Below are 21,289 nucleotides of genomic sequence, written 5' to 3'. Positions count from 1 at the left end.
GCTATACATGCTGTTTTGATGTAACGGAAATTTTCTGTTTAAAAATTATTGTAAAATTGCTGTGATGTTAGCTATTAAAAAGTTTTTACCAATTATAGATAACGGATAATGTATATTTCAGACCAAAAATAGATAATACAAATTATAAATAACTCCCTTTTCAGCGTATAATCTCACACCACAAGCAGAAAAAAGCACAGGATTTAAAATTTGAAATAAATTCCATTTATTACTTGTCAGAAGTGTTTGCCATTATTAGTCGTTTATTGGGTACAAATGTTTTTATTCATATAAAACTACAAGAGAAGTACTGCACACGAATACAAAGTGAATAGCTTGTGCCCTAAGATTATGTAATATGTAAATACAATTACGGATGCTTTTTGAAATTGCCTTTTATAGAGGATCGATCTCATGACGATGAGAGTTCTCGTTCGATTATCTTTGGATGAGCTCCTTTATCGTATAGCCCTAAACGTATGTGTCGCCAAGTGGACGCTGGACATTCTCGAGGTGAGATTTCTGCATAAATTCGATATCCTTTGAAATACTAGTTACTTGCGGTTCCCTCTGCTGACGTGGCGATATATGATAAATAGTAGTATAAAGTTGGGGTGGTGAATGAAGTGATGGTGGGTGGAAAGCGGGTGAAAATGGCTGCGAGAAATGCGATAGACGTGCCTCCGTGTAAAGTGTACTTGGTATATATGGTAGAGTATATAGTATATAGCGCAGCGGAGGTGACAAGTGCCGAAAATGAACAAAGAGATGAAGATGCGAGATGCGAGATGTCAGATGTGAGATGATGCGGGAGCAGCGATGATGGATGAGCTGGATGATGGGGAGCAGCGGAAACATTGGGAACATTGGGAACATTTCCGTTTGATGTTCTAACTACGCTTGACCTTCCTGTCCGTCTGCATGTCCTTCCTGTCCGTGTCCGTGTCCGTGTCCGCGTCCGTGTCGGTGTCCGTGTGTGATGATTGTGGTGGTGTGTGGTCTGCGTCTGCTGTGACTGTTTGTGTGTGTGTGTGTGTTCCACGGCGGTGGTCACAGGATGCTGCAGTGCTTGGCCGCCAGCTGGTGGCGCATGCCGCGCAGAAAGCGGACATCCCTATGCCCCCCGCCGTCACGCACGCCCCTCATTCCTCTGGCCACACCATTAAATACAATCGCCCTCGACCTCCTCCTGATTGACCTCCGGGTCGAACTCGTCGTCGGCGGTGGCCTCCTGGTACTGCTGGTACTCGGAGACCAGGTCGTTCATGTTGCTCTCCGCCTCGGTGAACTCCATCTCGTCCATGCCCTCGCCGGTGTACCAGTGGAGGAAGGCCTTGCGCCGGAACATGGCCGAGAACTGCTCGGAGATCCGCTTGAACAGCTCCTGGATGGCGGTGGTGTTGCCGATGAACGTGGAGGACATCTTGAGGCCCTTGGGCGGGATGTCGCACACCGCCGTCTTCACGTTGTTCGGGATCCACTCGACGAAGTAGGAGCTGTTCTTGTTCTGCACCGCCAGCATCTGCTCGTCCACCTCCTTCATGGACATGCGTCCTCGGAAGACGGCGGCCACCGTGAGGTAGCGACCGTGGCGCGGATCACAGGCGGCCATCATGTTCTTGGCGTCGAACATCTGCTGGGTCAGCTCCGGGACGGTGAGGGCGCGGTACTGCTGCGATCCCCGCGAGGTGAGCGGCGCGAAGCCGGGCATGAAGAAGTGCAGACGCGGGAATGGTACCATGTTGACCGCCAGCTTGCGCAGATCGGCGTTCAGCTGGCCGGGGAAGCGCAGGCAGGTGGTCACCCCGGACATGGTCAGCGAGACCAGGTGGTTGAGGTCTCCGTAGCTGGGATTGGACACCTTCAGCGTCCTGAAGCAGATGTCGTACAGCGCCTCGTTGTCGATGCAGTACGTCTCGTCTGTGTTCTCCACCAGCTGGTGGATCGACAGGGTGGCGTTGTAGGGCTCCACCACGGTGTCCGACACCTTGGGCGAGGGCACCACCGAGTAGGTGTTCATGATGCGGTCGGGGTACTCCTCGCGGATCTTCGAGATCAGCAGGGTGCCCATTCCGGAGCCAGTGCCGCCGCCCAGCGAGTGCGTCAGTTGGAAGCCCTATTGAATCACATGGAATCAGCACCAGATTATGTCCAAGGATAAAGAGTACCAACCTGCAGGCAGTCGCAGTTCTCGCACTCTTTGCGGACCACGTCGAGCACATGGTCCACCAGTTCGGCGCCCTCGGTGTAGTGACCCTTGGCCCAGTTGTTGCCCGCTCCCGACTGTCCGTACACGAAGTTGTCCGGGCGGAAGAGCTGGCCGTAGGGACCGGAGCGCACCGACTCCATGGTTCCCGGCTCCAGATCGAGCAGGATGGCCCTGGGCACGTACTTGCCGCCCGAGGACCGCGTGACTGCTGAAAGAGGATGCCATTAGTGAAACCCACTGGTCATCTGGTGACATGGCAAAGTGTTACCCGATGCCTCGTTGTAGTAGACACTGACGCGCTCCAGCTGCAGGTCGCTGTCGCCCACGTAGATGCCATTGCTGTCGATGCCGTGCTCCTCGGAAATGATCTCCCAGAACTGCGGGAAAGTAAATGTTAGATGTTAGAAAGGTGTACTTGAGGCAGGATGCTAGCATCATAACTCTTAAGACTGCTTATAAAAGAACGCCATATATATTGAATTTTTCATATTACGCTTCATTGAGCTGCTTTGATTAGGAGTAATTAGCATGAGTTCTTCAAGCTTTACTCTATTAAACCAATTAGCAAATTTCCTGAACGCCAAAGAATGTTTTATTCAAAGAGAACTGGTTATCTTACTCAGAATATAGTAGCACAAGCACTTGAGATAAGAAGCTGCAGCCCGCATCTTGGCAGCTCCTTATCCGCCGCTCAAGCGGAGATCTTTCATCCTTATCAGCCACCCATATGATGTCTTTATGGACGCAGTGGCGCACTGGGCGATTGCGGACTCTTTAGCCGGCACAAAGCCCCACTAAATATTCCCGGGGTCGTTCATCAAGTTGAGTAATTGTGCCCACCCAGCCATGTCAGAGTTCATGTTGGGCGCTGACATATGGCCGCGGCCACAGAATCCGCCCGAAATCCAAAAAACTCTGGAGAGGCACAGAAGAACCATTCTAGCTATCTCTGTTCCCGCCTCCTCCTCCTCCTCCAATGTCGCAATGTAGCAATGTGGCAATGTGACAATGTGACAAACAACAAGGCGCAGCCGCAGCCCATAAAGTTTGAGGTTTGGAGAAGTACACAAGTATATATATGGGCTAAATGCGGATGCGGATGGCCATATGTCCATATGTCCATATGTCCATATATCCATATGGCCATATAGGGGGCCTACGATGGCGCAGTCAGAAGTGAGACAGATTGCCCCGAAAAAAGGGAAAACCGAATTTATGTTTAGTTTTTCAAACGTCAGTCTTGGACGCCGCCGAACATCCGAACATGCCCTGATTTAGTGCTAAATTTAAAGAATGCGTCCGGGGCTGGTAAAAATTAAATACAAAATACAAAAAAGAAAAAAGAAAAACACTGCCCCTCTCTCACTGTATGGGACAAAATTTCCACGACACGTCGCTCCTGGGGAGAAATGCATTTAAAAATAGCAGAGCAGAGCAGAGCGGAATGGGTTGGGTTGGGATTCTTTGGGATGGGTTGGATGCGGATTGGGATTGGGATAGTGGAGAGATACACTTCGGCGACTGCTGACTCATCGGGAGCCAAGAATTAGAGACTGCAGGCCAATGACCCACCATTAGATGGGGCCACCCCCCTAGACTCCCCCTCCAGTGAACCCATCGAAATGCGATAAATTACTATAAGTATCTCATGGATACACAGCGATGGATTGCGGCGATTTATTGAGGAAGTGCTCTGCAATTGTTGTGCTGCGTTTAACAAGAACCAAATTTGGGCGCCTTTCGGAGATCATTGGGCGACTATTTGGGGATCGGTTTTGGGGATCAGCAGGGATCGCTCTCCACCGGAGCGAGACGCTCTGTGGCTTGGCAACAGTGCCCGAGATTCTTCGCCGGGAAAACGGGGGAAATAATAAAAATGTTAGCGATGTCAGACGGCAGTCTGAGTCGTTTCCCTTTGGCACTTGAACTTGACGTGTGCGACTATAAACAAAGGCACTGCGCACTGTGGATGGGGATTCAGATGGGGATGGGGATTCAGATGGGATGGGGATACGACTCTAAAGAGAAGGAAAAGGAAGGAGGAGTGGAGCTACCCATGGCGTCTGCATTTCTTTGTTTATTTAAGGCCCAGCGGGGAGGGGCAGAAACAACTACGGCAACGAAGTGAATCTCAGCCAACTGCAATCTTAGCAAGATCATCAAATTTAATTGGAGTGTGGCCGCTGCAATTATGAAGCTCCAACAGCGAAGCTCGGCTCAGAAGGCCGACCAAACAGAAAACAAAACCACACGCGGCAGCAACAAATATGAAAACCGAATTAGCACACAAAACTGTTGAAGTGAAAAGTCGTTTTTCACGGCCTCCCCTTTTCCATTTCCCCCTCTACTTTTGGGGCACGACCATCGCTGATCGCTTTACTTTTACATTCGACTAATGCTGCAACTCGGATTTTCCTTTGCCAGCTAATGGATAATGGCTTTGTCGGAAAAGCGTCGGCCTTTTCGGTGAACGGCAGTTGGAAGTATAAATGGACGCACAGTTAGATTGCAATTATAGATTGATGGCTTTTCGGCCAGATTTATTTCGGGCAAACACGATCGCTGGCGAGAATTCAATTTGCTGGGGAAAATTATAGTCGAATCGGATTGCTTCTTCTAAAGTAAATGGTCTTGAAAAGCCTCAAGCTAGGTAGTTTATGGGGCTGAGATGATAGAATGTCCTAAGGACTATATATGTTTCTTTCAGCTTAAAGGGAAAATCTCTATTATGAATGAAGCTCTCAGACAATTAGTTTTCAGGCTCTCATCCAACATCTGTTCTAACAGCTCTTTACTTCATGCAATTGGCTTCCAGCTGGAGAATAGAGGCTAAAGACTGGAAACTGACAACTGGCCAGGTCTAAGCCCCCTTTGGAGTTGCGACCGCCGCCCCTGGCCACGCCTCTAGCATGCGATCTTCTGGCGACTGGCAATCGAGACGCCCTCATTAAGTGTTGCATGTCTGGGAGCCAGAGACTCCTCCACTCCATCACTGCATCACTGCATCACTGCTGCACTTCGTCTAGGAGGGAATCACTCGGGCGTGAACTTGGGCTCCAAGTCTTCTCGCTGCCGAGGATCGCTGACTGTGCAGAGTGTCGGAGTGACGGAGAGTGCTATTTTCACAAGATACAAAGCATTTGGCATCCGACGGGGAAAATTCCTCAATTGCAGACCCCCCACACCATGCCACACCACCCACTCCTGACGTTTGTCTTGCCTCGCAGCTGCTGCAGAGTGTCAAAAAAGAAGGAGGAAGGCGATAAGATTCCGAGGGAGAAAGAGCCGCGGGTTTATTGACTTCGGCGATCTGGACGGCCTTTTGGATTCGTATTCTTATTCGGATCCCACTTAATCTCTCGCAGGCCGCGCACTTAGTATGCATTTATCGTCGTGGCTCGAGCCAAAAGGGGAGTCGCACAGTGGTATCCTGTAATCGTATACAGGACAGGTCCGGTGAGTCACTTCCTTCCTTCTTCTTCTGCTGCTGCTGCTGCACTTGTGCGGTTTTGGCACCGCCAGGGGACAATTCATATTCAAGAAACCGCTTGCCCACTCAGCTGTTAGTTTTTTTTTGTCAGTTTCTCTGCTTTTTGGGGTCTCACATTACCAGGGGGAGGAGGAGGGGGTTCACTGCTCAAATTACCAGACAAACTTCCCATCATATCTCATTGAAGTACTTATATACCTACAAACGCTGCCCCATAAAACTGCCCCATTGCCATTGCCGAAACAGCGAAACAGCGAAACACCGAAATTCCGGGAAGCCGAGAAGGCAGGCGAGTTTGCTTTCAAATAGAAGCTGCTGACTAGTCGCTGCGTTGTTGTATGCTCCGCAAATTGACTCATATCAAATGATTGAGATCCGCGGGCTTATCTTTCGTGAGTGTACTACGGCTATGTGGTTTTATCAGCACGGCGCTCCAAATGCGACCCACTTTGCAGGGGGGCAATTCGGCGATTGTACAAATCTGTGGCATTGACATTGATGCCGCAGAAAAATGCACTCAGCGGGGACTTGTCCACTTGTCCACTTGTCCGCCACATCGATCCCAAACTGGTATGGCCAAAAAGCAGCCGAGTTGGCCAAAAGCCGGTTGGCCGCCTGCCTCCTTTTCGCGAAGAGCTGCACTTTGTTTTTCGGGCCTGCTGATTGAGTGGACTATCCTATACGAGTGTGTGCCCCACTGGAAATCAGAACCTAATTGCTACGATTCGCTGGCATTTCTCGGATTTCCGTTGCTCATTCACTCCGCGATTGATAAAAGCCCAGTAGCTGGCATTATTGTCGCCTACTTGCTGATCAGTCATCGGATACTCTACTCTACACGGAATTCTGGGGAATAATTGAAACAGCTGCGAATCGTTGGATATTGGGGAACCCTCTTATAAATATTTGTATATAGCTGCGGCAGAAACTATTATTTATTTATTAACCATATATCGGATTAATGTGTATATTATACTCATGGTTATTTATGATTTCGGTTGCTACTCCAGTGAGCACAAACGAGAGTCAAGTTATATGGTACGACTATAAAGATTTCTTTGCCTACAATTACTTCGTTTATTGCAATTTTTGTGGTTTCTCTGGAGCGCAGGAAACTCAAGCAAAGCGAAAAGATTTCTCCGGTCAGATAATTCGAGAGATTTCCCTTCTTGGCCAACTGCAGGGCAGCGAGGCAGAGTCCGCTGGAAATTGCAGAAGTGCCGAAGTTTTCTCGCCGATTTGCGCCTCACTCATAATTCTCCCAATTATTCAGCCAAACTTCCCCTCCCCACCCCAATTTCCCCGGGGAGGGTTTGCCATGAATCACTTTTCGTGATCTGCAGCCGGCCCAACCCGTTTTCTTTTCTTCGTTTTTTGCGATTTTAGTGTTTTTTTGTGTTTTTTGCGAAGCAGAAAGGGCATTTTGAGTGCCAGACGAACTCTGAATAAGTTTCTTTGCCCGTCCACTTTTTGCACTTTGCATTTTTTCATTTTTTATTTAACGTATTTTTTGTTGCTTGCGCTGTTTTGTTGTTAATTTTCTTTCGCTTTAATTGCTGAATGCGCTGAAAAAGGCGGCGACATCGATCATTTTGGAAACTCATTGAAAAACGTTTTCGGGCAATCTGAATAAATTAAGTGCCACCAGAAATCAGCCGAAATCAGCGACTGACTCGAGAAAATGTGAGCTGCAAAATGTGAGAGACTAGTAACGAAACGTACCTTAGCGCCGATCTGGTTGCCACACTGGCCGGCCTGCAGGTGAACAATTTCTCTCATCTCGAAAGTGGCGATTTGTGGAGTGGAAGGCTAAGGCTGGAATCGGATCTCGCTCTCAGTCTGGAGAAGGATGCGCCGCACGGTCCGAGTATCTGCTGGATTTTCAGACGTTCAGATGCTCAGATGTTCAGAGGTTCAGAGGTTCTGATGTTCAGCAGTTCTGATTCTCAGCTTTTCAGGTTTCAGAACGAAGGCGCAACTTCACCGCACAACGCACAAGACACAACTGATCGGCGGAACCAAACTCGAGTCCGTCGACGATGTTCTGGTGACTTTGAGTCGACGGCGACTCGAGTGCCAGAGCGAGACGGCCGATCGCACTCACACCGAGGCAGCGGCAGGCACACAGATACGCACACAGACACGCGCGCACAGTGGGGCCAATGCGGAGTTCGCCAGCTCAAAACTCGCCACATGGCAGCATGAATTCACATGAAGTAAGTGAGCAAGTTGCTTCAAAAAAGCAAAAAAGCATAGTTACTTTGTGGGTAGTTATGTTTAATTCGAATTAATCATTAGTGACCAAGCACAAGTAGAAAATCTCGCCAGTGACGCACTCCCTTTCACTATCAAGTTTAAATTTTTAAAGTTACTTTATCGCACATTTGCATTATTGTTTATTGTTTTCAAAAATTACAGACTGGGGCACTCGAGCTGAAACTCAATAAAAATGTTTATAAACTAGTACTAAGCTTATCCATATCTGCGTATCCCAGAATTCGGCATGAAACACGCTTAGTACATGTTGTTTTGTACCAATAAAAATGAAACAGTGACTGTATTATGACTGCTCTAAAAATACTCGTATGTTCCCAGAGGAGGGGTGGTGGCCATGGGGTGGTCTCCAATCATTTTTGGTAATTCGAAAGTTTATGCGTCAATCGGCGGCAGTTGGGCAGAAGTTTGGCAAAAGGAGTTGGGCTTCCTGGCAAGTGTAATTCGCTTATTCGTTATTAATTTCGAATCGCTGAAAATCAGAGATACCCACATATATCGTATATATGGCATATAGTAGCATACTCCGCCGTCGCTTTCCTGTTCCTAAGTTCACACATTTTTACGCTGTCAACTGCAGCGACTTTCACGTTCTAATTTTATCCGGCAGAGTGCACAGGTATGCAACTCGACTCCCTGACTCCCGACTTCTCCGTATCCGCATCTAAATATATGTATCTGAATCTCAGAGTAACTCAGTCCTGCGAGTGTGTGCATTTTCCGACTGTGCGGACTGTGTGCACTTCCACAAAAGTGTCACCGCAGTCATTAGAAATGTTTCGTCCTCTTACATGTGTTTTTCCCTCGCTGTGCAGCTCCTAATGCACTCGGGCAAAATGGAAATGAAAACGAAATGAAGATGCAGATGCAGATGCAGATGAAGATGGAGATGGAGATGGAAATGGAGAGGAAAAGCGAGATGCCGTGTGGAAAACGTGGTATTTTTAGACAGACTCCGCTCCGCTCGGCTGGCGACTTTCCCGACTCGCAACTCGCAACTCGCCGCTCGCAGTTCGTGGATTGGGATCTGGATTTGGATCTGCGGCGTCAATTTTCCCATTTCCTCGGAAATCAATCAATGCCCCAATGCAAGACAATTTGTAGTCGTTTTACTTTCTAATTGCATTCAAGTTGAAAGACCAAGAGCAGGCCTAAACGAGCCCAAGTGGGGAGGAAGATCGGACTCATACTCGGACTTCTGCTTCTACTCCTCAAGTGCCTCTGTTTTTCCTATTTCCATTCAGCGGCAGTCAAACCGCAAAATTCACTTTAAATTCGATGGCAAAACCAGCATGGCGCAGCGGATCGGAGCATCCATATCTCTATGCCTCTGTTTGCTAAATTTAATCTCGAATTTACGAGCTCGAATAGACAAAGTGTTGTACATTCATGCGCAACAAGAGGACAACAATCTGCAGGCTCGTGTTCTGGAGGGCAGCAGTCTTTAGGCCAGAACTTCCAACCTCCAACCTCTTAAACCCAACTTCCGACTTACAGGTCTCTGGACCAGCGGACAATGTATGCAAATGTGGCTGACATTGTAGGTCAGGTCTAGAAATGTCAGTGGGCGTGGGCAACAGAGGGAATTAGTGCCGAAACTGACTGAATCGATTCAAAAAGAAGGAGCTCAAAAAAAAGAGAGACGAAGATCACTAGAATCACTAGAAGGGAGTATTGCATCCAAGATGCTCCCAGCTGAGTAGTTAAACTACCATGCCAACACCATCAAGATTTAGCGATAGATGTGTAATAGTAATACTATAATCATTTTTCGACGCACTGGGGGCACTAAGCTGCCTTGCAGCTTAAAGTTTCGCAACAATAACACCAATAGCTTCATCCTTCGGAAAGGACCCCTCGCTGGGCAGCACTACGCTCGTGACGAAACACACCGCCGTATTTCCACAAAGCCCACTAATGCCAATGGAAAGCGCTGGCCTGCATTCTGTGTGTGTGTGTTTGTGTGTGTGGATTTGGGTGTGTGCGAGTGTGGTCACCCCCCGCCGCCCGCAAAAAGTAACAAATGTTTTTTTAGGATTTGTGTTTTGGGAATTTTTGCACTTGTGTAAATGCGGCTCGCACACGCACAAAAACACCCACACACACACATCACAAATTTGGGCAAAATATGTACATACATACTCGTAAATATATGCGTACAATGCGAAATGTAGCCAGCATTTGTCTTTGTGTTTTTTGTATTTGCGCATTGCCATAGTTAAATTTATTCGCAAACAGCAAAAGCAACACGGATCTGCATACTAATATATATATATATTTATATATATAGATATAAATGGATGTGCAACAGTGCAAATGTTATTACCGTGTTTACATAGTCGCACATAAGCAGGCAATTGGTTTTGATTGATTTGCCAGGCAGGACATGGGATATTTTAATTTCTTGCCTACTTTTCGTCTCTTAATTGCAATTTGTAATTGGCATTTTAATTTCTGCTGCTGACGATCCTTTTTGTTCTACACACACTTTTTATATTTTTATGTAAAATTAATTCTGCATAATTGCATTCTGGCTGCATGAGTTTCCCTGCATCTTTTTTCGAGTTTGTTTGGTTTTTTGAGTTTTGTCGGCTCTTTTTGTGGCCGTTGGCAGCATTTTAATTGAACTTGATTGATTTTTGCTGATGTTGTTGATGGAAAAATAATATTGTTGTAAAATCATAACAATCCACGCTGGCAGGGGGCAGTGAAAGCCGGCAGCTACACTTTCATCCCGAGGCCTACGAGAATCGAACAAAGCATAAACACCTGTGCTTTCAACCCTTTTTTCGAGCTTTTCCCTTAAAAAGTGCGGCATATTGCGAGCTGGCATCCCTTAAATTTCCACTACTTTTGCGAAAGTAATCGTAGTGGAAATTGGGGAAAAGCCAAATAGTTGTCAAACCAAAAACACATTTATATTGGCCAGTTCGCCGCTGCTGGACACTTTTGCGAAAGGAAAAACAGAGTTCAGCACTCTGCCCACCCCACCTGCAATTAGCCAGCCCCGCAAAGTTGCAACTTTCAGCAGAAATTTATGCAACTAATTTTTCGCATAGTTTTTTATGGAAGCCCCGCATTTCCCAGAGCAGCTAACATCTGCTGCTCTGGCTGCCGAATAGTTTTTGCTGCCAATTAGTTGTTTTAATTGCAAAAACGTTGCCAATTATGCAACACGAGGCGAGACAAGCAGCAACAAGCGTTTGCACCGACACCGACACCCAGAACGACACCGAAACCAACCAAATGACAATTTAATTGTTATGGCCCCGAAATCGCGCATACGCCATGTGGCCGCAGGCTCAAACTGCCCGAGGACTCCTTGCACCTTTCCAGCGGCTGAAGACAATATCGGGCATATTCAATATATCTATATATATGTATATATATATAGGTATGGACGAACCGCCGCAGCCATTTCAATAAATCTTGGCAATGCCCTAAAAATATTAGCATAATAAAAGGCGCGACAACAAAGCAGAAGGGTCAACTCAATATCGGAGCAAAGGAGGCGGAGGATGCGGAGGGGGTGCTTCCAGCGCATTTGGCACATTTACACAAACAGAAGGCCCAAGGAGCAGCAGATTTATGTCAGCAACAAGCTATCGGGCAACTGGGATATCTCAACCACCCACCTCCCCCACAAAACGACCTTAATACGCATAATTTGGGGGCGGAAAGTGGGCGGCAAGTGGGCGGCGGTGTCATATAATGTGCTGCAGGCTTCGATCAGCAATAAAAATTCAAATTTCGCCCAGAGCGCACAAGAAATGTTCGTTGTGAATAGATACCCTGCAATAGGGGTAGTATGAGTGTGATGGTCACTCCTCAAATGAAGCTAAGTTCGTTAAGTGAATAGTAAACTCCTATCTCATCAAACAGATAAGAAATTTAGCAAAAGGAACTATTGTGATTGGTACAACGCCTCATCTCTAGGTAATTCAAAGTTCGATCAGCTAGCGAGGGTGCTGCCTATCTCCTCCTGGATTTTCATATTAGGTAATGTGTGTGATTGCGTGGATATGTAGATGTTGCTTCTCGCCCACATATAAACATTATATTGCCCGGGGAACGGGAAGCGAGAACTCAGCTGAGTTGCCGCCTTCACATTTTGGCCAATTGGCCAACAAGTGTTGCCAAATTGCGTTGCGGTTGCTGGCCATAAATAACGGTACTTTTGTCATTTATACACATAAATTGCAGCAGACGCTGAAACGCGAAAAAAGAGCGCCAACGAACGCCAGTTCCGTCCAGTAAGCCGCGTTGCAGGAGAGGTCCACGTTACTGGCCACGTTCTGCTTTGGTTAAAATGGTAAAAAAAAGAAAAAATTGCTCGGCACAGCATAGGCCTCCTGCCATTCGTCCAGCTGGGATGCCAGAGTGCCGGAGCACCAGAGCATCAGGAGTCCAGGAGACGCCACCACGAGTGCCCACCAACTAACGACATTGGCGACACAACGCAGCTGTCGCTCGCCGTTTGGCAATAATTGTTTAATATGCGGGCGCATAAAGCGGTGGCCCCATAAAAAACAACACAGCGGATTGGCCGAGCGGAGCCAGCTGTGTGCCTTCAAAGTGAAATGGTGGCCGGAAATGGCTAAAACCCGGAGAAAGCAGCTCACAGCGCACACACGTGTGTCCTCTGCGTCCTGCGGTCCACTGGCTCTGCTGCAAGCTGTCACGTACTCCCTATCAACTTGATTCGCTGGCAAACTTCCCGTTCCCGGAATCCGCAATCCGGAATCCGACATCAATGCCTAGTGGAAATGAATAGGAAAAAGTTTTTGGAGCGCCGGCCAAAGTAATTGCGTTGCAAAATGCCAATGCGGATTGAGGCGCCCCCGAAAGTATGCAGCACACTGCGGCAGCCCAATGCAGTTAATTACGAAACTGTCAAATCCAAAAGGTGCCACGAATCAAAAGGCTCACACACACTCAAAGCCACGGGAAGCTGTGTGGCAGGGGGCAGAATCGCCAAATAGGCAGATCAGCTGACAAACAGCCGAGATTCCGTAGAAAAACAAACAAAAAAGCACACAAACACAAGCCATGGGCCGCATGTCGAGTGTGTGTTGCATTGTGTGAACTTTTGACGCTCCAGCACAAACACACAACACACAACAAACAACACACAACACACACACGTTTGTGAAATATAATTCTGCCGCATTGTTGTATTAAATGATGTCAACAACAGCCGTCCAGCTGAGCTCCAACTACCAATAGCAGCTCGAGTCCCGACCAAATCGAATTTAATTGCATTGCCGCCGCACGTTGGCTTTTAATTAATTTTTGCTGCCTTCTGCTGCTGCTGCAGCTCAGTCAGCGCCCCAAAAAGGCCAAAACCAAACAAGCTAAGCTCACACACATACACACACACACACACACACACAGTGGCTCTCTCTGGCCAACAACAAACACAAGCGACAGTCGAAGCTCGACAGGCCAACATCAAACGTCATGCACAGGTGCAATGTAATTAGCACAAACTGACAAAGCTCGCCAAGGACCCGGAGTGGGCTAAAAAGGGGCGGAATGCGACGGGGAGTGGCAGTGGAAGTGGGTGGCGGTGTGGCGGTGTGGCAGTGGCAGTGGCAGTATGAAACATAAAAACAAAAGCAAGCAAAACCTTTAAGCCCAAATGCATACAAGCAGAAGCGGAGCGATCCAAACCAATTCAGCCAGCAGCAGCAGCAGCCACACCAAGTGGCACAAGCAGGGCGAAAGGGATGACAACTGATCAGATACCCTGTAATTATGGCAGATTAATTCCTTACCAAAAGTAAGAGAACGAGCTTGCAAGGTACCTTTAATTTCACAATCCGCCCAGAAGTAGGCAACACGAATTCACATTCCGCATGTGAAACATTCGCCGCCCGAAGATGCCCCATAAAAACGCTAGCCAAATCCGAGACTAAGCCGAGCAATCAATTTGGCATACCCCACTTCGGAAAAGGGTACGCGAATCGGGCGAAGGGCAGCAGCAGCAGCAGCAGCGGAAGGGAAAGGAAACGGAAACACTGGTGCCGTTTGGTCGTAGCTCCACTGGCAGCGTTTTAATAGCTTTGGAATTCCAATGGCAGCTGTGGCGCCGTCGCCGAGCTTCGGCCTCCGCCACCCAATGCCACCCACTGCCACCCCAAACCAACCACCCACCGCCCGTCTGTCCACCCTAGAAGCCTTCTAAATGAGCCCAAAAAGGAGCAGGAACAGGAGCAGCAGCAGGAGCAGCGACGTTCTTGTCGAACATTTCGAAAAATTATTGAGAAATTTTTAATTTTCCCACTTACGCAGGCCAGGCGCACGCGAAGTTACAACAACAGCCACAGCAACAGCGGCAGCAGTGGCAACTGGCAACAGAGGCAGCAACAACACCAATGTTGCAACAACAACAACAAGAACTCCGCTGCTGCCTGTTGGTGTCAGCTGCAATGGCTGTTTTTGTTGTTGCTTTTATTGTTATTAGCTATGCGAACGTATTCATGCACTTCTGCACCCACAACTGCCATTTTGTTTATGACATCGACGATGGCGTCGCGAAAAGGGCGGCGGCGGTGGGGGGGCGTGGCCGGGGAGTTTGGCAGCTGCTGCAGCTGCAACTTTATGTGCATTTTGGGCATCAGGCTCTTACATTGTGTATCGGAATCCCGGGATCCCTGCGACACTGAACTTCACTCGAGAGAATGTTTGAGCGCCCAAAACAAGTGCGAGTACTTCTTTCACTCGAAACCTCTGTCGCATGTTGTGTATCTTAATTAGACATAAGAGATACATATCTGAAAAGCGCATTCCAGGAGCCTTAAGAGCTTTCTTATATTCCAAGTGAAATGGCATCCTGCGAAATCGAAAAGGAGGAGGTGCAACAACTTTTGGCCATCGCAGAACCTTTGGCTTCCCAGGAGCCGCAGCAGCGCCATTCTCGCTGCCTTAAAAGTGGCGCCCAGCTTTGTTTGCCATTTCTTCGTTTTTTATGATTGCCTGCCACAACTTTTTCGCCATCGCCATCGATATTGGTGGCCATCGACGATGTTGCGCTGCTGTGCGGCTGCGGTTGCAAGACCTTGCCTTCACTGCTCCTGCCATTGTTTTGTATGGATTTTGCACATCGTTTATCTTAGGCGACGGCCAACGAAGTCGCAGCTGCCGCAAGCGAGCGGAAATGGCGTTAATGTTGCAACAGCACAGCAGCAGCAACTGTAAAAGTAGCAACAGCAAGCGGAAGCAACTGCAGCAGCTGCCAATGAGCGAGAACTTAATCTTGGGGATTTAACACTTTCGATATATCTTGTGGCGGTAGCAGCATCTTCTGGCCGTAAAACGTATTGGCTCCCATTATCGGTTAAGCTGCCATTTTATGGCCAAGAAACGCGCCCGGCATTTTGGCCCGGCAGCGAAACAACTTTATCACTATTTCGGCATTTCGGCATTTGGGCATTTATGTATTTTGGTATTTCGGAATCAGTCGTTGTTTAAGCGTTAAAATTACATTGGGACAGACAAACGTTTTGCTATTTACACACAGAGCGAAGTGGCTGGAATACAATTGTGGGCACAAGAAGGTACAACTCCTTGCTCAGAGTCCCGCCTTTCCCGACAGCAGCGACTCGTACTGCTCCTGGCTGAGCGGCCTGTAGATCCCGTCGCGATTCAGGTAGTAAATGGGGTCTGAGAGCTGGCCAATGTCGTATGCCTCCTTGGCCAACTCGCGTTTCTTCAGCTTGAAGGTGGCGGTGCGCGGAATCTCGTCCAGCAGTCGGATGAACAGGGGGCGGGCGTAGGGCGGCAGACTGCCCCTCAGCACCACGGACAGGTAATCCATGTCCACCTTGCGATCCGGATCCACAATCGCCGCCATTCCCGCCTTGCCCTCCACATGGGGGATCTGCAAAGATAAGCGGGCCGATAGTGAAAATCAAGGTTTGCGACTTGTTTCAGGTGGTGCGAGTGTGTTATCTACATGGCACAGCCCAAAAAAGGTGACTAAGTTCCACATGGGTAGTTCCCTTGGCTACACTCAAACAATAGTTATATATGCGATCTAGAAACATAATTCAGTTTGCCACTAAACGGTAATCAAAAGCAAATTCGATTCACCAGTCTCAAGTGGTCCCTAAACCATTTGACGATAATGATCAGGTCTCAATTATTTACGATTCATAGTTTGCACCATACTAAGAAAAAGAGTATCGGAAGTATCTGAAACTCACCTGCACACCGTACACCACGCAGTCCTCCAAGCCCACGCAGTTCGTGATGATGGCCTCCACCTCCTGGGTGGCCACGTTCTCGCCCCGCCAGCGGAAGGTGTCGCCCGTGCGATCCTTGAAGTAGAAGTAGCCGAGAATGTCGCGCACCACCATGTCGCCCGAGTTGAAGTAGACGTCTCCGGAGGCGAAGACATTTCGCAGAAGCTTCTGCTCCGAGGCTCCCTTGTCGGCGTATCCATGGAAGGCACTCACCGCCCGCCGGGCATCGACCTTGCCCACGAGGAGACCCGCCTGCCCGGGCAGACACCTGATGCAGTGACCCTTGGAGTCCTTGAGCGGCTCACCCGTGTACTCGTCGCAGCGCAGGACCTGGACAGGGTAGAGCCGCGCTCCGTAGACGGGAACGAATCCGATGGCGCCCACGCGGTTGGTGATGTTGATCAGGTTGGAGTTGCCCTCGGTGGCGCCGTAGATCTCTCCTACGTGCGGAATGTTGAACTGGCGGACGAACTTCGACCAGATCTGCGGTCTCAGTCCGTTTCCGTACATCAGGCGCAGGCTGTGCTGCTGCTGGTCGGGCTCGTAGGACGTGGCCAGGAGATAGCGACACAGCTCCCCGATGTACTGGGCCACGGTGCAGCTGTGGCGATTGCAGTCCAGCCAGAAGTTCCTGGCCGAGAACTTCTTGCGCAGCACCACCGTGGAGCCATTGAGGATGGCATTGCCCACTCCCACGATGCCGCCGGCGGTGTGGTAGAGAGGCAGGGGATCGTACACCACATCATTGCTGGATATCCTCAGCATGTAGTAGGATCCCGCGGACATGAAGAGGAAGCGCAGGTTGGTGATCACAGCTGCCTTGGGCAGGCCCGTAGTTCCGGAGGTGTACACATAGAGCAACTTGGAGCGCGCTTCTTCTGGACGCGCAGTACGCGGTAGCTGCAGTTTGGTTTGGGTCCTGAGAGCAATAACCAAGTCCACAGCTCCTGGCAGCAGATCATGTCCAGCAACGCCGCGCACCTCATCATCGGTGTATTGATAGATGGGCACATCCAGCTGCTCCTTCTCCCTGAGGGATTTGAGCACATCCAGGAGTTCACTGCCCACAATCAGGGCCTTGGCATTGGCCACCCTAATGGAGTGCAGCAGCGTCTCCCCGCGCAGATTGGAGTTGATCAGGGCTGTGATTACGCCCAGCTGGGAGAGACCCAGCCAAATGCAGGGATACTCCAGACGCGTCTCCATCAGCAGGGCCACACAGTCGCCCTCCTGCAGGCCGCGCTCCTTGAAGTATCCGGCGATCTTCTGGCTAAACTCCAGAGCCTCTGCAAAGCTCAGCCGGCGATCGTCCATCACAAAGCACGTCTTCTTGGGACGACGTCTGGCCTGCTCCTGGAAGCAGCGGGCCACAGTGAATCCCCCGCGATCCTTCCTCAGCAGGTAGATGTTGAGCGCCACGAAACGCTGGAAAGCCCTGAAAGACTTGGAAAGTTGGTAGGTTCCTCCGGGAGATTAGCCACATGTATACCCACTTCACGTCCCTAGAGGCGGTCATCACCAAGGCAAAGACGAAGGTTGGATTTCTCAGCAGGAGCGCCACCACTGCTCCCAGTGTTAGGCTGGCCAACGCGCTGTCCCAGCAAAGTCCGACGAAGATGCACGTGGCCACCAGGACGGTGCCCAGCCGGGTGGCCAGCTTCTGCTTTAGGTTCAGCTCCAGCAGGATCTCCATTTTCCCGCCAGCCTGTTCCTGCTCCTGCTGCTGCTGCTGCTGCTGCTGCTGCTGCTGATCCTGACCCTGATCCTCAAGATCGGCGCGCTTCTCGTTCTCGCTCACTTCAAAGGGCAGGGGGCGAGAGCAAACATGGTCGAAATAGTTAGTCAAAAGTGGCTCAATCGTGCGGATAGAATTGTGATTCTAGTGACAGCTACGGCAAGGCCTTATGGATCACTCTGTGGATGCCACCCTTGGTTTTCCGTTTCCAGTTCCCAGTTCCACTTGTGCCTAGGGCAACCGACTGCGAGGGACTGAGTGATAAGCGCACCATAGCGTTTCCACAGTCTGATACCGATTTACTAACTGTTTGTGGACTTGTGGGCCGCAAGTTCTTATCAGCCGCCATGAGCGGTACGTGTGGTTTAGGGGGGAGTGGGCGGGGGAGTGACAAGTGCTGTGAAAATCCCCTCATGCACTAAAAACATTTGTTCGCACCCAGTTTAATTTAAATAACTGGAATGGAAAGCCAGATGCGGTTAGCTACTTTACTCATTACACTGATCTCTCCCTATGAGGGCCAGGAACTATTTGAGCCAATATAATAGAAACATTATCTTACGATCTTGTTGGGGAAGAGTGGCTAATTACTTTTACATCATTATAAAAGTGTTTTATGTGGGAACAAGGCTAATTGCTACATTTCATACAACATTTACGACCCAAGCGAATGTTTTTATTATGGCGACTTATATCTATAAACGGAGAGTGCAGCCTTAGCCCGTTAAGCATGGAATTTTTTTGAGTTTCTAGGGGATTAATCTTTCACTAATCTCTTCGAACTCCTAGATTGGATGGCTAAGTGGGCTCCTGAGAGGGCAGTCAGTCCATAAAACGGCTCCAGCCATCGAACCTCCCTGCTGGGAGCAGCAGAACCCAACTGAACTGAACAGAACTCAACTGAACTGATATGACGGCGTCTGGGGCTCTTTGTTGTGCCGGCTTATCGCGAAGCGCCAAACAATGGAAAGGTGTTCGAAACACTTGTTAATAATGCAGTTATGTTTTGCACAGGGAAACGAGTAGGAAACTGGTGTAATCGGAACCCACAGAGCACACATGGGTTAAGGAAGCTATCAAGTGACGCGACGGCTTCAAAGTTCATTGCTACCGATTATGCGCGATTATGGATGGGTATATATGGCAAATGGGTGCTATCTCAATAAGTCTGTGGGGCTGTATGACTTATGTTCTGGCGTCTACTTGAGCCAGTGGACCTTGACTTATTTCGTATGCCAGTCACAGAGTTTTCCCAAGCGCCTCTGCGCACACGCAGTTCTTGGCACAACTTTTGGTTTGTCGGTTGATTTTCTAGTTGGTGTGGCCTTCACGAGAGTTACACTACGGTTTATTTTTTCGTTTGGCGACATTTCGCATCCCCATGTCACGATCAATGTAATTCACTTTTCAGTGCCAGTGCAGCGCCCCCCAGTGACATACTTTTCATTCGCACGATCACAACGGTTACTTGCACGGAAAACCAGAACACATAGATGTTGGTGTATATACAGCACGACTGATCTGTTCACCCGACGGCGGATCGTCGAAATAACTGCTGCTGCGAGGGGGAGCCGGCTTTTATACTCACAGACGTTCTGCTTGGAGAGCGGCGGAGAGTAAGAGAGCTAGAAAGAGCTGAGAATGAGAGCGGTGGAGAGCTACAGCCTCCGAAAGTGTAACTCAGTGGAGAACCTGCTGTTACGAGATCGCTTAACTGCTGTTGAGTTAACAGAGCCCTGTTATCTCGCTTGACTTATTAAAAAAAGAAAACTTCCAAATTTAATTGCAACTTTATTCAGAGAGCAGTAATTCAAACTATTTTTTGATAATGCGTATATATAGAAAGCCAAGTCTTCTACACAAGAAGTGGCAACTGCGGGCACTGCTGATTTAAAGTGCCCGCCAAACTCTTGGAGTAGCAAAGTTTGGCCGTTTTACTTAGCAGCTGGCCTTTCCACCTGTTACAGCGAAACGGAATTTTTTAATTAAGCTTTTTTATTTGCCAACAAAAACAGAGCCAGAAAGTAATTTGCCCCCTCCCCCCACCCGCACAGCACATACAAACAAATAAAAAAAAAAGCAAATGCTGTGTGAAAATAAATTAACATAGGGCAGCGTCGCTTAGCTGTCAAATGCCGGCAGCACAAATATAAAAAATATGTGCATACTTTCGGGCGGCGCATATAAAAAATGTGCTCATACTTTTTGGCAGCTTTTTGAGTTATCGACGGTGTGAGAGCGAAACTAAGTGAGCGCATATGCGTTTGTGGGTGTGTGTTGGTCGTGCCGGCTGTTCCAGCCGCTCTCTGTGTGTGTGCGAGTGTGTGAATGTGGGTGTGTGGGTGTGGGCGCCTGTAATTGACACATGTTACGCGCACAAAAAAACCTGCGACCCGGGGCTCAGGCTCAGTCCATCGTTATTATCGACAATGGCGCCGCCGAAAACACACACCCACCCACAGGACTGCCGCACACACACACTCTCCCGCTCGCACACTGCCTCTCGCTCCCACCGCCGGGCTTCCGTCGTGCCTTGATGTCAGATGCCTTTGCTGCACAGCCTTCAAATGCAGGCTCGCAGACACGCAAACTGGCAGCCTCAGTCAACTTTGTTTGTAGCCGGCGAAAACAAAAACACACACACACTCGCAAAGGAGAGGCCCAGAAGCAGCTACACACACACACATACGCACACAGATGCAGGAGGAAAGTTAAGGGTGACGACTGTGAGGTACCCAGGGATGCACTTTAAATATGTTAGCAATAGAGAGATCCTTTGAAGTACCTAAGTACCTTAGGTAAGCAATGTTGTATGTTAGTTAACTGCGTTTGAAGACAGTAATTCGCTGTTGCACAGATGGCGAATCTTCGAGCATGCCCTGCGAACTGCCTCTTGGCTGGGTATGAAAACAGACCCACACAATTTCACCGGCACAGCCGCTTGCTGATAACGTTAACGTCAGCTGTGCGGCACTTTGGGCCACACGTGAGTCCTGGCTCGGGTTCAGGGCCAAAAGAGCTTGGCCAGGGGGGTGGTGGGCGGTGGTCGGTGGTAGGTGTTTGGAGGGCGGTGGGCAAAGTCGTGCGCAGGCAAGCGTCAAACGGTTTGTACCTTAAGCCCCCAGGCGACGGCATCCCTGCTGCCCCCCGTCCCTCGTCCCATGCATTTGGCATTTGTTTGTGTTGTCAACAAAAGTTTCTTTGAAATCAGTAACAGATGTCGATTGAAATGGCACAATTGCTGCCAGCTCGGCAGCTCGGTAGCTCTGCTGCTCGGCAAGTCGGCAGCTCTGCTATGTCGAGCATCGCCGGGTGGCCGCCACTTATGCTGAATA

General features: G+C 49.1%; 2 protein-coding genes and 1 pseudogene across 4 annotated transcripts; 1 reads left to right on the top strand and 2 right to left on the bottom strand.

The window, feature by feature from the left end:
* Positions 1–202: 202 nt before the first annotated feature.
* LOC120445437 (tubulin beta-3 chain) lies at positions 203–7,706 on the bottom strand. Of its 2 annotated transcripts, none has more exons than XM_039625869.2 (4): positions 7,422–7,706; positions 2,478–2,586; positions 2,173–2,417; positions 203–2,116 (listed from the first exon to the last, which is right to left on the bottom strand). In XM_039625869.2, the coding sequence occupies exons 1-4, from the start codon at positions 7,476–7,478 to the stop codon at positions 1,163–1,165; spliced, it is 1,365 nt and encodes a 454-aa protein (XP_039481803.1). In that variant the 5' UTR covers positions 7,479–7,706; the 3' UTR covers positions 203–1,162. The 2 variants fall into 2 exon arrangements, with proteins under 2 accessions (XP_039481803.1, XP_039481804.1); XM_039625870.2 differs by having other exon boundaries at positions 2,173–2,414.
* A 3,555-nt stretch (positions 7,707–11,261) lies between these two features.
* On the top strand, positions 11,262–11,859 carry LOC120444940 (annotated as a pseudogene).
* Positions 11,860–15,391: 3,532 nt separating this feature from the next.
* LOC120445932 (long-chain fatty acid transport protein 4) lies at positions 15,392–19,503 on the bottom strand. Of its 2 annotated transcripts, XM_039626596.2 has the most exons (5): positions 19,395–19,494; positions 18,738–18,739; positions 17,713–18,016; positions 16,181–17,654; positions 15,392–15,855 (listed from the first exon to the last, which is right to left on the bottom strand). In XM_039626596.2, coding segments are annotated over exons 2-5 (2,088 nt in total). In that variant the 5' UTR covers position 18,739; positions 19,395–19,494; the 3' UTR covers positions 15,392–15,546. The 2 variants fall into 2 exon arrangements, with proteins under 2 accessions (XP_039482530.1, XP_039482529.1); XM_039626595.2 differs by lacking the exon at positions 18,738–18,739 and having other exon boundaries at positions 19,395–19,503.
* Positions 19,504–21,289: the final 1,786 nt, after the last annotated feature.

The sequence above is a fragment of the Drosophila santomea genome, chromosome 2R, assembly GCF_016746245.2.
Source record: "Drosophila santomea strain STO CAGO 1482 chromosome 2R, Prin_Dsan_1.1, whole genome shotgun sequence".
NCBI classification, from domain to species: Eukaryota; Metazoa; Arthropoda; class Insecta; order Diptera; family Drosophilidae; genus Drosophila; species Drosophila santomea.
This window is presented reverse-complemented; position numbering and strand designations above follow the sequence as displayed.

Excerpts from the sequence above, each read along its gene's own strand:
- LOC120445437 (XM_039625869.2), bottom strand. The coding sequence starts at position 7,478 with ATGAGAGAAATTGTTCACCTGCAGGCCGGCCAGTGTGGCAACCAGATC. Across the intron at positions 2,587-7,421 it reads GCAACCAGATCGGCGCTAAG|TTCTGGGAGATCATTTCCGA; the intron begins GTACGTTTCGTT and ends ACTTTCCCGCAG. Across the intron at positions 2,117-2,172 it reads AGAACTGCGACTGCCTGCAG|GGCTTCCAACTGACGCACTC; the intron begins GTTGGTACTCTT and ends GTGATTCAATAG.
- LOC120445932 (XM_039626595.2), bottom strand. Across the intron at positions 17,655-17,712 it reads ACCGCCTCTAGGGACGTGAA|GGCTTTCCAGCGTTTCGTGG; the intron begins GTGGGTATACAT and ends CAAGTCTTTCAG. Across the intron at positions 15,856-16,180 it reads GCGTGGTGTACGGTGTGCAG|ATCCCCCATGTGGAGGGCAA; the intron begins GTGAGTTTCAGA and ends TTATCTTTGCAG.